This window comes from Dromiciops gliroides, chromosome 3 (genome assembly GCF_019393635.1).
Source record: "Dromiciops gliroides isolate mDroGli1 chromosome 3, mDroGli1.pri, whole genome shotgun sequence".
NCBI lineage: Eukaryota > Metazoa > Chordata > Mammalia > Microbiotheria > Microbiotheriidae > Dromiciops > Dromiciops gliroides.
In genome coordinates this window covers 459,762,078-459,778,018 of record NC_057863.1, presented here as the reverse complement: position 1 = coordinate 459,778,018, position 15,941 = coordinate 459,762,078, and the positions used below count along the sequence as shown (strand labels likewise).

Below are 15,941 nucleotides of genomic sequence, written 5' to 3'. Positions count from 1 at the left end.
TTTTCTCTGATCCTCATGACCTTTTCAACATCTCTAAAAAAGGAATTATGCATATGATATGAAGCCATTTCTACTCCCTTAATGGTTTAGGAGACAAGAACCTTAACAAAGGTAAAAAAAACATATAGCAAATTAACAGTGTTGTTGTTTAGTCATTTTTCAGTAATGTCCAACTCTTCATAATCCCTTTTGGGGCATTCTTGGCAAAGATCCTGGAGTGGTTTTCCATTTCCTTCTCCAGCTCATTTTATGGATGGGGAAACTAAGGCGAATAGGGTTAAATGACCTGCCCAGGATCACACAACTAATAAATATCTGAGGTCAGGTTGGAACTTGGGTCTTACTTACTGGAAGCCTGGAACTCTATCTAATGTGCCACCTAGCCACGCCAGCAGAGAAGGCTAATCCTTAACTTTTAAATCATTCACTCAATATTGCTCTCCCACACATCTCATTTCCCATGAGGTAGAGTTACATAAACTATCTATGGGTTTTCAACAGAACTCAACTACCCCTCCATCCTCCCAATGAGGCCAAAAAACAAAAGGCAGAGAAGTTTGTCCTCGATAGACAGTAGCATGGCTGTAGACTTGGTGTTGTAAGAAAGTAAGGGGAACTAGCGTAGGACACTAACAGGTGGCTATATGGCACTCCTGGAGTAAAAAGCCAAGTATCCAGCTGGGGCCAGTTTCTTTCCCTTCTAGATGTCAGTTGGGGCAAAGACAGAGGTTAGTAAAACACAGGAAAAGTCTGAGAAAGCTTTGAGGTCCAGCCTCCAAGGAAACCCTCATGAAAGAGTAAGGAGTTGGAGAGTATGCTATATGGAAATATAAGGAAAAAAGACTAAGAAAATTTTGTTAAAGACTATGGCTTAGGGGGCAGTTAGGTGACGCAGTGGATAAAGCACTGGCCCTGTATTCAGGAGGACCTGAGTTCAACTCCGACCTCAGACACTTGACACTTACTACCTGTGTGACCCTGGGCAATTCACTTAACCCCCATTGCCCAGCAAACAAACAAAAAAACCAAAACAAAACAAAAACAACAACAACAACAAAAAATAAATACTATGGCTTAAACAGATTAAGACAGAAACTGTGACCTCTAAATCAGCTAAAAGAGTCCAGACACCTATGAATAAATAATTCAAGACAAAGGAAAATCAATCAATGCCTGATAAGGCAGAAGGCCCTGTGGATTGTCAAGAGGGCATAGAGCTACTGCAGGAAGTTCCAGAATGGTTAAGAGAAAAAGAATTGTGAAAGCAGAATGGCCTACAGAGTCAAAATAATTAGCAGAATGGAAAAACCTGAATCCACAATAGCAACCTTCAACAACTAAAGAAGAGAAAATAACTTATTGGAATACAAATACACGAACAGAAGGATGATCTAGAAGAGAAACAAAATGCAATAATGTTCAAAGAAAACAATCTCCAAACAAAACATTGATCCTAAAGCAGGATATGTAGAAATAACTTCAGGATCATAGGTTTCCCAGAAAAATGCAAGTCAAAAAAGTTGAACATCATAATGCAAGAAAACTGCCTAGAACTTCTGAACAAAGGCAACATACTAATCGAAAGAATCTAAAGATTGTCTCTGGGAGAGAAAAAAAACAACTATGCTTCAATATCCAAAACACATAATGATTAAATTTAAAAATCCCAATGACAAATGACAAATTCTGTAAGAAACAAGAAAAAGACCACAAATGCAAAAAAAAGGGGGGGGGGGGGTTGAAATAACATATTTTTCTGCAACCACCAAAAACTGCAGGAGAAAGTAGAATAATGTATTTTGAAGTACAAAGGAGCTTGAGATAGATAGACCTAAAGCAAACTATCTTGGAAACCAGAGACTAACAATCAATTGGGGCGTGGGGGGCATCCAATAAAAAGAGGCATTCAAAACATTCCTAGAAAGAAAACTAGACATAAATAAACCATTTGCTTTTCAAATACAAGAAAGGTAAACAGACATAGCAACCGAGACAAGAGGAACAAAAAAGCAACAGGGGCCCATTAAGAGATTTCTTTCTAAAAGTACATAAGCGTGAAAGCATAAGGCAAATAGAAGTGATAGTGGACAAACAGTACTGAAACATCATGGACTAAACCTCATAACACCCATGTGATTTGATGATGGTCTTGAAGGACTAAATTGCAGAATGAGAGGGAAAGGGGAGAAAGATAACATGAGGAAGAGAGAGGTGAATACGTGATATTCCCAAATCACGTCAAAGTGAACAAGGAAGGAAAAATAACTCTTGTAGTCACTCAGGAAGAGACCCTCCAGGAGAATGGGCAAGGAGGCAAAAAGATAGAAAGAAAGAAGGAAATCTTGCTTCAGAAGTGGTAGAGGATACCACTGATGAATGTTTCCATGAGAGAACTTCTATAAAGAGAGTTGGAGGCTATGCAAATGGGTGTGATCGACAAGAATTTGATACTTTAGACCATGCACCCTGCCCCTAGAGAAGGAGAATTAGAAATCCTTGCAGCATCTGACAGCCCAAGGAGTGGGAGGGCAAGGATAAGGGAATAGAGCTCATGGAAAATGAGGAAAACATGCCCATGGCAAGGCCAAAGAGGTTAGTAATAAACTGAACTATCAGCTACATAGGAAAATTTCTACCACGAAGCAATACCTTTTCTACCACATGTAGGAAATGATATGTCTAAGAGTGTGGGCACAACAACAACAACAACAACAAAAGAGGCTGGGGGCAGAGGGAATCTAAAAAGTAGAGCATACAAACTATTTTAGAAAACAGAACTCATATTAGGTCCCTTAGCAGTTTTAATTCTGTTAGGAAAACAGAGACTAAAGAAAGATGAAATAAATATAAGGGTCATGAATGAAAGTATAAAAGTCTAGTGCAGAGAGAAAAGGAAAAAATGAAGAGAATAAAGGAAAGATTGGATAATACCTTTCTCTAGTAGTTTTTTGTGAGTCTAATTTTGTCTCTGACTGGCAACTTCACAAACATGTCTTTTCTGCTGAGAAGGAATGTGATGTATCAAGAAGAGCATTCACAGGAGTAAATTGGAAGACTGTTCTAGCCACATAATCAGCTCAGTTTCATATAGCGAGTCCCTTAAACTCTTAGGCTTCAGCTTCCATTCTCTGTCTAATTTACTAGATGGTTATGAGGATCAAACCAGCAATATATGTAGCCCATCATAAAAGGTAAAATGTTATAGAAAGAGTACAGTATTATGATCGCATCTTTATATACAGCATGGGCACTTAGCATGCATGAAGAATTTGCTAAGCTATCTATTTGTATTAGGAAGACAATTTCCTCCAACATAATTCAATATATATTATGAACTTATTCATTTACCTTGGGCTTATTTTGCATATAACTGAAATATATATACATATATACCTACATACATATATAGATACAGATATATGCTAGGTTTTTTCTTTTAACTACTTTTGATGGAAATCTACCTGAAATGTATTATATACTTCTTGAACAGAAACTGATTAATGGAATTCAACTTTTTATTGATGATGACTAAGGTTCATCAAACAGCCTACAACACCCCTCCTAAGGGTAGCCCAAACCAGATTAATATGTAGTTCCTATCTGATTTTAATGTGTTGATATACCTATATCTAGATATATATGTGGGGCAGGTAGATAGAACAGTGGATAGAGTAGCAAGCATGAAATCAGGAAAACTCATCTTCATGAGTTCAAATCCACATTCAGACACTAGCTGTGTGATCCTGGACAAGTCTCTTAACCCAGTTTGCCCCAGTTTCTCATCTGTAAAATGAGCTGGAGAAGGAAATGGCAAACCACTTCAGGATCTTTGCCAAAGAAACCCCCAAAAAAGTCATGAAGAGTTGGATACAACTGAAACAACTCCACAACAACAAAAGATATGTGTGTATGTGTGCGTATATATATGTGTGTGTGTGTATGCAGATATATGGATATATAGATATAAAGATATCTATCTCTAGATAGAGACAGGGTATTGCTTCAAGGTAGGAATTTTCCCACATCCTGATAGTTCAGTTCACTACTACCTTTGTCTTCCCCATGGGTAGGGCATACATATATATATATACACACATACATATATATATACATACATATATATATACACATACATACACACACACATATATATCCCATATATGTGTATGTATATATATACATTTATAGTCTAAATAAATATATGGTGGATGGATAGTTATGTGTGATTTCATGGCTGCAATCTCTATGTGAGTTTGACACAACTGATTTACATGAACACCATTATTATAATGTATCATACATAGTACAGTCCTTTTTCTTCTTTGTCACTTTTTCTGGTGACACTACTTCTACTCCTAACATTCCATATCATGCCTTTAAAAGATTTACTACATGTCAAGAAGACCTAGAATCTAAGTTTGGCTTCAGACACATACTAGATCATGAGCAAATCAGCTAAACTATTATTTACCTAGGCAACTGTCTAATGCTGCTGAACTATCAGTAAAATCATAGGTCCAATAAAAACCAAGAGTTATTGAGATTCCTAGTGAAAATTTAAAGATCTAGGATTAAATGAATTTAGGATTGAAGATTTAGGATTAAGTGACCATATCATTGTTCTGCTCAAGAATCTTCACTGGCTCTCTATTGCCTTTAGCATGAAAGAGAAGCTCCTCAGCTTAGCATTTATAACCCCGCACATTCTGGCTCCAATCTACTATCCCATTCCAGACTTATTTCACATCACTCTCTTTCACACCTTCAATATTCTAACTAAACTTTCCAACATACACTTCTCTTAAACACCCATCTCCTACCACTGCGCCATTGCACAGCAGGCACACCCCTCCTTGCCCTGGTTTCTTGGAATCCCTAGCTTCCTACAAGTTTGTGGGCTAAAGTAATATACCAACTGTTAGGGGAAGCCTTTTTTTGATCCCCTCCCCTGGTTTTTAATGCTTGCTCCCTTTTCAAATTACCATGTATATTCTTATCTGTGCATATGGTACATTTGCCTCAGTAAAATGTAAGCTTAATCCTTAAAAAGGCAAAGATTTGTTTTTCATTTTGTCTTTGTATCCTCAAAACAGAGCTTTGAACATAGCAAGCCCTTAATAATAGTTCGTTGGATTGTCTAAGCTTTATTTAGTGCAGGCACTCTAGGATTTCTTGGGAAGTGAGGATGCTTCCAAGGATGGAGGCAGCTTCAAAACTGCCCGGCTCCAGAGGAGTAGAATCTTCAGATATTAAGGAACCGTTTGTATAAGATCCTCCTATAAAGAATTCATTCAAGTTGCATGTGAAAAATCCCACAGTGCTTCAAGCTTGGAGAGAGATACAACCAGACAGCAGATAACAGGAAGAGGGGAAAAGAGATCTAAGCTTTTCTTTCTTTCCTAGTAATGTATGTATGCCACTCAGCTAGAGTCCCAGGCTGTCTCTCTTCATCTCACTCCATTCTGCTCACTATATACACTTGATCTGTGGATAAAATTTTAGAGGGAATTGTTTGTGGCAGCCGTTGTTTCTCCTTGCCCCCCCCCCCCCGCCAAAAAGAGGGGAATAAAGAAAGTCTGCATCACTTGGTATAATAATCCAACCTCAACAGAAAATATTCCCTAACACAGATGTCTTGGGTATGAGAGAATTGGACACATCATAACGTTTTTTCAAGTATTTTTGCACTGCTTCATATTTTCATAACTTCTACCTTTTTTCAGATGCTGAGTGATTCTCCTCCCCCATTCCCAGCTCTTCACTTTCATCTCAATTTTCCATCACAGGAACCAAAGTGAGGGAAGTGTAGGGATGGGAAAGCGGCAGGGCAGGGGAAGAAACATGGGTAAGACCATTACCTTTTGAAGTTGGTAGCTGGGCTGTGATGTTTCCATTGCACCAATTTCCCTGACAGCATTCCACAGCTTGGTCAGGGGATGGTGGAGTCTTACAGGTCATCTTCCCCTGCTCATAAACTTGGAAGCATCCTTTCTGGTAGACTTGAATGCCATCATTTATGCTCAATGAGGCAAAACACTGTTGTCCCTCACAGTGGTCCTGATTCCCACAGGATATGCCTTCACACACACACATATACAGGTTTGAATTCAACTTTGGCTCCTCATCTGCAGAAGGGAGAGAAGAGAATAGAAAATGGTATTTTCTCCAGCCTTGCAAAGTTTCTTCAATAATGTGTGAATAATATAGTTTTGTTTTTTCTCTTGCTCAATTGAACATACCTAGGCAATTACCTGTGGGGAAAGTCACAAAAAGCATTACCTGAAGTTACTAATATCCACATTTAGTAGACCTGGCCATGAAATGTGCCTTGCCCCTAAATTCCAAATCATTGGGCAATTCAATTCAACAAACATTTAAGTGCCTTTGGGATAGATACTGAAGATATAAAGGCAAAAATAAAACTACCCTTGCCATCAAAAAGCTTCTATTCTGCAACAGGGTTTTTAACATTTTTTTCTGTGTCATAGAATCCTTTGGTAGCCTGGTGAGACCTAAGCACCCTTTCTCAGAATAATTGTTGGATTTTTTTATTTATAGTGGAAGAAAATGCTAGATTTCAGTTAGAGGTTAGTAAAAATCAAGATGTAAATTTTTTCCATCCATATTCAATGACCTCCTGAAATCTATCCATAGACTTCTAAGTTAAGTTCTACAGCAGCTAAGTGGCAAAGAAGATGGAATATTCTCGTCTGAAATCTGGAAGAGCTGAGTTCAAATCTGTCTTCAGACACTTGCTAGCTGTGTGACCTTGAACAAGTTACTTAATCTCTATTTGACTCAGTTTCCTCTTCTATAAAGTGGGATTAATAATAGCACATACCTCCAAGGATTGTTGTAAGAAGTAAATGAGATAATATTTGTAAAGCACTTAGCAGTGTGCCCGGCACAATATAAATATTATCTATTGTTATGGGGAAGATAGAATGTGTGTGAATACTGATCAGAATAATGCCAGGTAATTCAAGAGGAAAGGGGACAATAATAATCAGGGTCATTAGGTAAGACTTCATGGAGGAGGTGACATCTTAATTGAACCTTGAAGATGGGAATTTTGACAAGGAGAGACAAGAGATGAGGAGGAATCATGAACAGTGTCCCAAGTGAGAACTGAGTTGCATCTGGTGTGGAAGGAGGTTGGGGGGGGGGGGGAGAGTAGGATGCCAAATCCAATAAGATCGTTTAATTAATTGTTCTTTCAAAGATTGGTTTTCAGATTCAGTTTTTCAAATCACTGCATCTTATTTTTCCTGGTTAAGTGAGTAGTTCAGACTTGCTAGTACTAACAGCTTTGGGTGCAGATGGCAGAGGAAAAGAGCAAGAGGGAGGGAGGAAGAGGAAAGAAAAGAGTTATATAGAAATGAGAGCATGGGAGAGGGGGAAGGGGGAAAGAAAGAGACAGAGAGGAAGGAGCTGAGGAGAGAGAGAGAGATGGCAACAGACAGAGAGACAGAGACAAAGAAAGACTGTGATAGAGACAGGAACAGAGACAAAAAGACAGTCACAGAGATGCACAAGGTGTGGGGGGAGGTGAAGGGGAGAGAGAAATGGGGAGAGATGAGAGGGAGAGACAAGACAGAGAGAGAGAGAGAGAGAGAGAGAGAGAGAGAGAGAGAGAGAGAGAGAGAGAGAGAGAGAGAGAGAGAGAGAGACTGCAAGAGGCCAAATCTTTAGAAGCTGCTAAGTTGAAACCCTGTTCAAATAAGGAAATTCAACTTTCAGAGCTCACTCCCAAGTCCTAAATTAGAAAGGGGCTGAGTTTCTGTCTATTGTTGAATGCTTTGTGGTAGACTCTGTGGCACAGCTACCTCAATCTATTTTGAATCTATCTTTTAAAAGGCAGTTTGGGGTGACTGTTCTTTTAGGAGATGACCCCAATGAAAGGTATTAAAACACTAACTTAGAGATACAGCAGGGGACTTGGAGGAAAAGCCCCATAGAAAGGGAGTGGAGAGAGACTCAGAAATTACCTCTTCGAAAAGGGGTAAAATAAAAACAAATTGCCCACTATAACACAAACATCACACTTCCACAGGTACCACCCCATTTATTTATGAACTCTATTTATAATCAATGTGATAGCTCTTTCGGGAAGAAAAAAAAAGCCAAGAGACTTCCAGTAGCAAATGAGGTTGGAATAACATGAAGAATAGCCACTGACAGAGCTATGTATGTCACCAGTCTCACCACCCAAAATCTGGAACTCACAGACTGTATTAATGAGGAACAATTTTTCCCGAAGAAGAAAGTATTCCCTGTATCTTCTCCCTTGAGAAATATGACAAAAATCTTCCCCTCAGCAGTATTTGAATCAGCCTACAGAATAAGTTCCTTAATATATTGATCCCACTATACCACCACCACCACCAAAAATATTTGAACATAATTCCAAAGTTTCTAGAAATTTCCCCCATTTTATTGATACCCTTAGTCATGTTATGTATATGTGTTTTTAATCAATCATTCCCCAGTAATCTCAAACCATTGAGCCCTTTCTTGTAACAAAGAGAAACAGTTAAACAGAAAAGATCAACTATGTCTGACTTTTCAACACTTCCCACCATAGCCCTTCCCCCTGCCCCCCCAAAAAATTGTTAATCCTTTGTTTTTGAAGAGGACCAATGACATCATGGGATGATGTCTGGACTTGCACATGAATTGGATTAGTGAGGCAGAGTTGCACGAAGTCATCAGCCTCACTCTCTCTTCCAGTCATTGAAGTCCAGTGGCAGGACAAAAGTCAAGATGGCTGTTGGCGGCCCAGAAATGCAGTGGATGAGATTGGCATCTTCAATATCTGATCAGGCTGTCAGCCCTCCACAGTGCCTGCTTCAGCCACCTTTATGGCCATTGGAACAAATTGTTCTCATCACTCAGTAGACATCTCCCTAACTCACCAACTGGTTTAAAGCCTATAGGTTACCCCTTAACCTGGTTTATACCTTTTTGAGCCTGTTCATTCAAGTTCGATGTTCAGCTGTTATCCAACTCTCACCTGTGGCTCCAAGAAGCTATAGTATGTGCAGCAGTCACACCCCAGTACCACCCCCCAAGAAAAAACAAACACCTGAAAGGAGAGATGCATTATTAAACCCTTTGTTCTATAAAAGCAAGACTATTATTCAATCTAAATTAGTTGTCTTTTAGTGTTGTTCCCATATGTATTACCCTAGTCGTTTTTTCTTATGACTTCTATCTATCTACTGTCAGTTCATACAGGCCTTTCCATGTTTCTTAAATTCCTTATATTTGCTGTTTTTTATAGGGTAACAGGATCCTATTACATTAATATACCAATTTGTTTAGCTACTCCCCAAATTAGGTGGGGAGCATCTAGTTTGCTTCCGATTGTTATTTTTCCTGCAAAGAGAACTACCATGAATCTTGTTCTATATGAGACCTTCATGTCATTGACCTCCTTGAAGTACGGTGCTACATTAATATTAGCTATTAACAAATAGGGTAAGAAAAAAAAAACTACTTCACTTTTTAATTCCATATACATTTCAACTTTGGTGACTGCACAGATCTCTTCAAAGAGCTGGATTTGGAATAACATAACCTGACCTGGGTTTGAATCCTAGCTCTATATGACCAGAGCCCTCTCCCTGTACTTTACAGGTTTTCTCAATGATAAAATAAGCAGTGTTTGGACTAGTTGATTTCCAAAGTCCTATATCTTTTCTAACTCTATCTATAATCCTGAAATGTGCCACATAGTGCCGTAGTGCTTGACCCAGCACCATGGGATGAATAGTTTATAGTCAGTCACCTTTTCCTACACATTTCCAAATGGTTTTCTTGAAAAGGTGAACCAGTTAAATCTCTATGAGCCTGGGGGCAGCTAGGTGGCGCAGTGGATAGAGCACCAGCCTTGGAGTCAGGAGTACCTGAGTTCAAATCCGGCCTCAGACACTTAACACTTACTAGCTGTGTGACCCTGGGCAAGTCACTTAACCCCCATTGCCCTCCAAAACAAAAAAATCTCTATGAGCCTGATATAAAATGGAGGTTGGGGTACTTTCATCCAGATGGTCTCTAAAGTCTTTTCTAGTTTTAGATCATAAGAACACTAACAATCTTTATGGTAAATTCAGAGTGAATCACCAGTTTCCAATAAGTAGTTAGACAGAAGAGATGAAAGCCAGCTATTCCACACAATGGCAAGTAAGTATTAAGAGAAACTGATGGCTTGGTATTGTGTTTATGGGAGATAGGGAGCAAGAGTGGGGATAGGTGGAAATCATCTAATCCTAGCTTGACATTAGAAACGAGGCAGCTAGATGGTACATTACTGGGCCTGGAGTCAGAAAGACCTGTGGATAGTGTAATCTTGAGCAAGTCACTTAACTACTCTTTGTTTCAGTTTCTTCAACAGTATAATGGGGCTAATAATAGTACCTACTTCCCAAGGTTGTTGTGAGGAAAAAATTAGATAATACTTGTAAAACACTGGACATAGTGCCCGACAAATTGTAGGTGTCATATAAATGCTAAGTATTATTTTTACAGGAAGGCTTTCCCAAATCCTCTTTCAATTATTCCCAATTTATCCTTTATACAGTTTGTTTGAGAGGCAGTTCAATGGATCACTTCACTTGGCCTAAAGTCAGGAAGACCCAAGTTCAAACTCAGCCTCAGACACTTACTAGCTGTGTGACCCTGGACAAGTCACTTAACCTGTTTGCCTTAATCCACTGGAGAAAGAAAGGGCAAACCACTCCAATATTTTTACCAAGAAAACACCATTGACAGTATGGTCCATGGGGTCAGAAAGCGTTGGACATGATTGAACAAGAACAAAACAATTTGTTTGTACATAATCGTTTGCTTGTTGTCTCCCCTATTAGACTGCAAGCTCCTTGAAGGCAGGGAGTGTCTTTTGCCACTTTTTATATCCTGAGCTTGGCACAGCTGATATATGTATCTCAGTGATAGAGCAGGGTATCAAGGCCAGGAATTCTGTGATCTTTCTACTACACTTTATCCTTGTATACCCAGCTGAAGGATCAAAAAGGCTCCAACAAGTCCTAGAACAGCCCTACTTCCAAGAAACCTGGGGATCCCAGCTCAGTGAAGTAATTTTCCCCTGGCTTTCAGTTTCTCCACTATGTGCTCTGAGTAGACAGTTCTTCCCAAGGTCCTTAGTGCCTCAAAGAATCTAAAAACAGTCTGCAATTCACCTGGAAATATGAAGCCACAGATAGGTATCTGCTAAGGTTCAAATATGTACCATGTTGACTATTTTGTTCTGCATACCCAACCATAGAAGAGAGGAATCTCAGTCACATTTAGGGAAATTTTCAATTCTTCTAGGTCCTTCTTCATTCCTGTGGTCTGAGAGTACTACACTGGTTATTTATTATTCATCAGGGTCCTGTGCCCAGCACTCTGCTTCTACCTGTCTAATGTCCTATTCTGCATGATAGTTATTTATTCATGTCACATCCTGCTTCCCAGATTATAAGCTACAAAAAGGATAGGCACTATATCTTATGTATATTTACATCTTTCCCCTGTGCCTAGCAAAGTGCTTTACATATATGCAGAGACTGGGATAGAGATAGGGACTTGGCCTAGTGATTTTATTGCTGTAGGGATAAGAGGAAATTCCCTCTACCAATGCAGGTTGGCACCTTCTCTGAAACACATGTCTTAGAGGAATACCAGAGTACTTCTAGGTTAAGTGACATACCCTGGATCACACAACCAGTACTATCAAGTGGAATTTGAACCCAGGTCCTCATGTCTTTAAGGCTAGGATTTATATCTACTCCACCATATTGCTCCCTGCTTTACAAATTCTAAGTAGGCACTTAATAAATGGTTGCTGAATAAATTAAAAGTCTTTATCTAGAAATTATTTGCCTTTCTTCTGTAGCTGAATAGAGATAACTATCTGAAGTAATAAATTATTCTTGTTCTGTGATGCCAGTGTCAAAGATCTGTCTGTCACTTTCCTTTCCCAGCTAGAGAAAAGCAAAAAAGATAAAAGAGGGTGGCTAGTAAGCCTCTATAGTCCTTATTCAAATACCTAGTATATAAAGTGGCCAAACATCTAGTGCTGAAAAGCAAGTTAGGGTACATTTGGCAAAGTCATGCCTACTATTTTTACCCTTTGGGGAAAGCAAACATCGTCCTTCTTTTCTTGTTTCCTGTCTTCCACACAAATGTGTAAGGTTTTATAGTCCATACACTTTAACCCAGCTCTATCAACAAAATTGATTGGGGAAAAACTGTGCCCCAGATACCCAAACTTATACAAAATACATAAATGTCAATCCTATAGAAATTCATCTGCACAAAAGGCTCTCTGCCCTCCCCTCCCCAACTCACCCCACCTTCCCTGTTCTTGTCTCTCTGTCTGTCTCTATCTCTCTATCGATTTCGATCTCTCTCTCTCTCTCTCTCTCTCTCTCTCTCTCTCTCTCTCTCTCTCTCTCACACACACACACACACACACACACACACACACACACACACACACACACACACACACACACACACCCTGAGTGCCACCCTGCCAACTTCCCCTGGCAGACTGGTTTGGTTCTAAGTGATGCCAAAGGGATTTTCTAAGCCAGGGTTATTAATTCAACAAGCAGAGTTACAAGCAAGACAGAGTTCTCAGATCTTGATCTCGACAATTCCAAGGAAAAATAGGACCCAAAATATCCATGACTCACCTCTAGCAATCTCCTCAATTTTCAAAAGTAACAACATGACTGAATTTAGGATATGAAATTGAGGTTGGGGGTTGGGGGGGGCAAGGTGAGAGGGAAAGACTGTCTTCAAATTGCTTTTAAGGTACTGTGAGATGCCTTATCTTCCAGGTTCTAATGATACAGAATACTTGGTTACAGATCACTTCCTAGGACTACTTTGCATGTATATGAAACAATAAAAATCTGATAACCTATTTTATTGCAGTTTGCAGAAATAAAACAGGAAGGACCTAAGCAGAGAGTTAAGTCCACTGAGCAGGGATGACAAGGTAGTTAAATTAATCAGTAAACTGAATATTAAGCAAGGGAAATGACCTCTTTTCCTTAGATTATCTCATTCCCCCATTCTGTTTGCTTGTTGTCTATGTACACAACTAACATCTGCAAGGTGGCCTTCCAGTATTACTCAATGTTATGACTGTTACTATATAACTTGTCTGGCATCAAGACCAGGACCATGTGAAAATATTTATGAATGTGGTCGGAGACAGGAGAGTCTACTACAAGTAATCCTTTCATAGGATGGAGGAGTACAAAGGACTGACTAAAGGAAGCAATAAGATTATAACCTTGGCATCTCAATCTGAACTGGAGAGATGGATTGAGATTAATCACCATCATTAGCAGCATTGTCTTCAAGAAAATTAGGTCTATTTCTTTGTTAAAGTCATCAGGGAAACTGAGGAGATAGGGGGGTAGTCCATAAAATGGAAGGAATATATGGAAAGCAACACATGCACTTTCAAACATCAACCAACTTTAAAAATCTGTGTTCACTTGGGAAAGAATGAGATAAAACGGGTTATTTAAATACCATATAAGCTCTTTTTTTCATTCACTGAAAAGGATTTCCATTTTCGCTGTGGCCAGAATTCTAAAGATGACTTTTCCTGGCACAAGTCCCATGAAAGACAGATCCCTAAAAGTGTAATCCTAGAATGTCAAAGAAATAAAACAGAGCACTAGAATGACAGAGGGATCACGGTTTTGTTGTCCACAACTGAGATAGATAAAGTGAGATTTAACAATCTAGCCTCAAGGCAGCTAGGTGGCACAGTGAGTAACTGGCCCTGGAGTCAGGAGGACCTGAGTTCTAATCCGGCCTCGGACACTTAACACTTACTAGCTGCGTGACCCTGAGCAAGTTGCTTAAACCCAATTGCCTCACCAAAACAAAACCAAACCACAATCTAGCCTCGAGATCTCTGCAAGGTTCAACAATTTCTGACAGATATGCCCCCCCCCAAAAAAAAAAATTAGAGAAGGGCTCAGAACATGAAGTAGCTGGCCTTGTGACAAAGTCATCACTGTTCGGTCATTTGGTATAATTGTGCCTAAAAACTCAAGCAGCCTACAGTACAGTATAATTATTAAGACTTTCCTGAGATGAATTCAAGTCCCAAAACAAGCAAATCCACACATAGAGATATTCCTTTGCCACAAAGGGGTCTTTTACCTGGTTCTCCTGCTTCTTATTCTTTCCCAAAAAACATAGCTCAATCCTCATTTTCTAAAAAATGCCAACATAAAGGCTAGTCTAGCAGTAGAGACCCTCCTTGCCATACTGAGGGTGACTAAGGAGCTGGGCTGCTGACCTCACCTTAGGGTTACTGGGAACATCTGCTCCTTTCCTGCTCTATAAGTCAACTGTTTCACCACCCTGATTGTCATAAGATCAGCACTTAATACTAACTATAATCTACTTCCATTGTTCTTGGTCCTAGAACCTCAAACATTGTCCTTTTGAATCTATACCGATCTACCATATTGTAGGAAGAAATGTTAGCCAGACCTCCAAACAAAACCATCCTTTGTGTAAAATTTTAAATGAGATAGTTGAGAAAGGATGCTGACTAATAAACTGGAGAGGACATTAATAGGATACTCAGGGTGGGACAGGGAGAGGCTGGCAGGGGGAACGAGATGATGATGCGCCTGAAATCTATCATCATGAAGATGTGGGAAGGAACTAAGAATAATTAACCTAAAGATAAGAAAAAAGGGATGGAATATGGCCAGGTGAGGACACAAATGTGACCTATATTGTATCTGAAGGGTTATTAAATAAAAGAAGGGTTAGACTCATTCTTTTGTTTTTCTTTTTTTGTTTGGTTGGTTTTTTGTGGGGCAATGGGGGTTAAGTGACTTGCCCAGGGTCACACAGCTAGTAAGTGTCAAGTGTCTGAGGTCAGATTTGAACTCAGGTCTTCCTGAATCCAGAGCTTGTGCTCTATCCACTGTGCCACCTAGCTGCCCCCGGGTTAGACTCATTCTTACTGAGGACAGAGGAGGACTGGGTTGATGTCCCAAAGGATGAATGGATGGACAGATAGAGGATTTATTAACTGCTGTGTGCCAATCACTATGCTAAGTGATGGGGATAGAAACTCAAGCAAATGAGACCATCTCTAACCTGAAAGAGGTGACATTCTAATGAAAGTAGACAACAAAAGATAATAAATAAATAGGACCTAGAAAAGGTGTATGGGGTGGGGTGGGGGTGGGGGAGTAGGTATTTACACAGTAGACACACAGCTGGCAAGAAGGAAGATAAACCTTCCAAAAAGTGAGTCAGATTGGTAATGAATGAAATGAGCACAGTTGGGGCCCCTTTTGAATGGAGATATTGGTAAGAAAGTCACCAATGTTGGGGGTAGATTATCAGGGTAGAAGTTTCTTCAGGGTTGACAAGCAGCTCCCAAGGTGGTATAGAATAAGTTCAGAGAGCCAGTCTAGACAAGAGTTAAGTGAATATGCCTAAGGTCCCTCTTGAAAAAGAGGCAAATTTAGGCTCTATTTCAGGAAAAGCTTCCCAACCTCAATTAGAGATACCTATAAGTAGAATAGGTGACCTTAAGAGGTAGCACATAGGAGCAGCTAGATGGCGCAGTGGATAGAGTACCAGTCCTGGAGTCAGGAGTACCTGAGTTCAAATCCAGCCTCAGACACTTAACACTTACTAGCTGTGTGACCCTGGGCAAGTCACTTAACCCTCATTGCCCTGCCCAAAAAAAAAAAAAAAAGAGTTAGCAGATTACTCCTTCTTTGCAGATGTCAAGCATAGGAGACTTGTGGCATTTCTACTTTGGCTAAAGTAGATGTCCTAGAATGCCTTTCAAGTGTCAAGTTTTGCGATTCCACCAGGGTGACAGACCTAGATGAGAAAAGTGGTATAAAGAAATGGGAGAGTAGCTATAT

General features: G+C 39.6%; 1 protein-coding gene across 1 annotated transcript in view; it reads right to left on the bottom strand.

The window, feature by feature from the left end:
- Positions 1-15,941, bottom strand: part of ACVR1 (activin A receptor type 1) — a 146,940-nt gene that overhangs the window by 48,016 nt on the left and 82,983 nt on the right. The window contains 1 exon segment of the mRNA XM_043997145.1: positions 5,859-6,125. Within this exon segment, the coding sequence (XP_043853080.1) occupies positions 5,859-6,125 (267 nt within the window).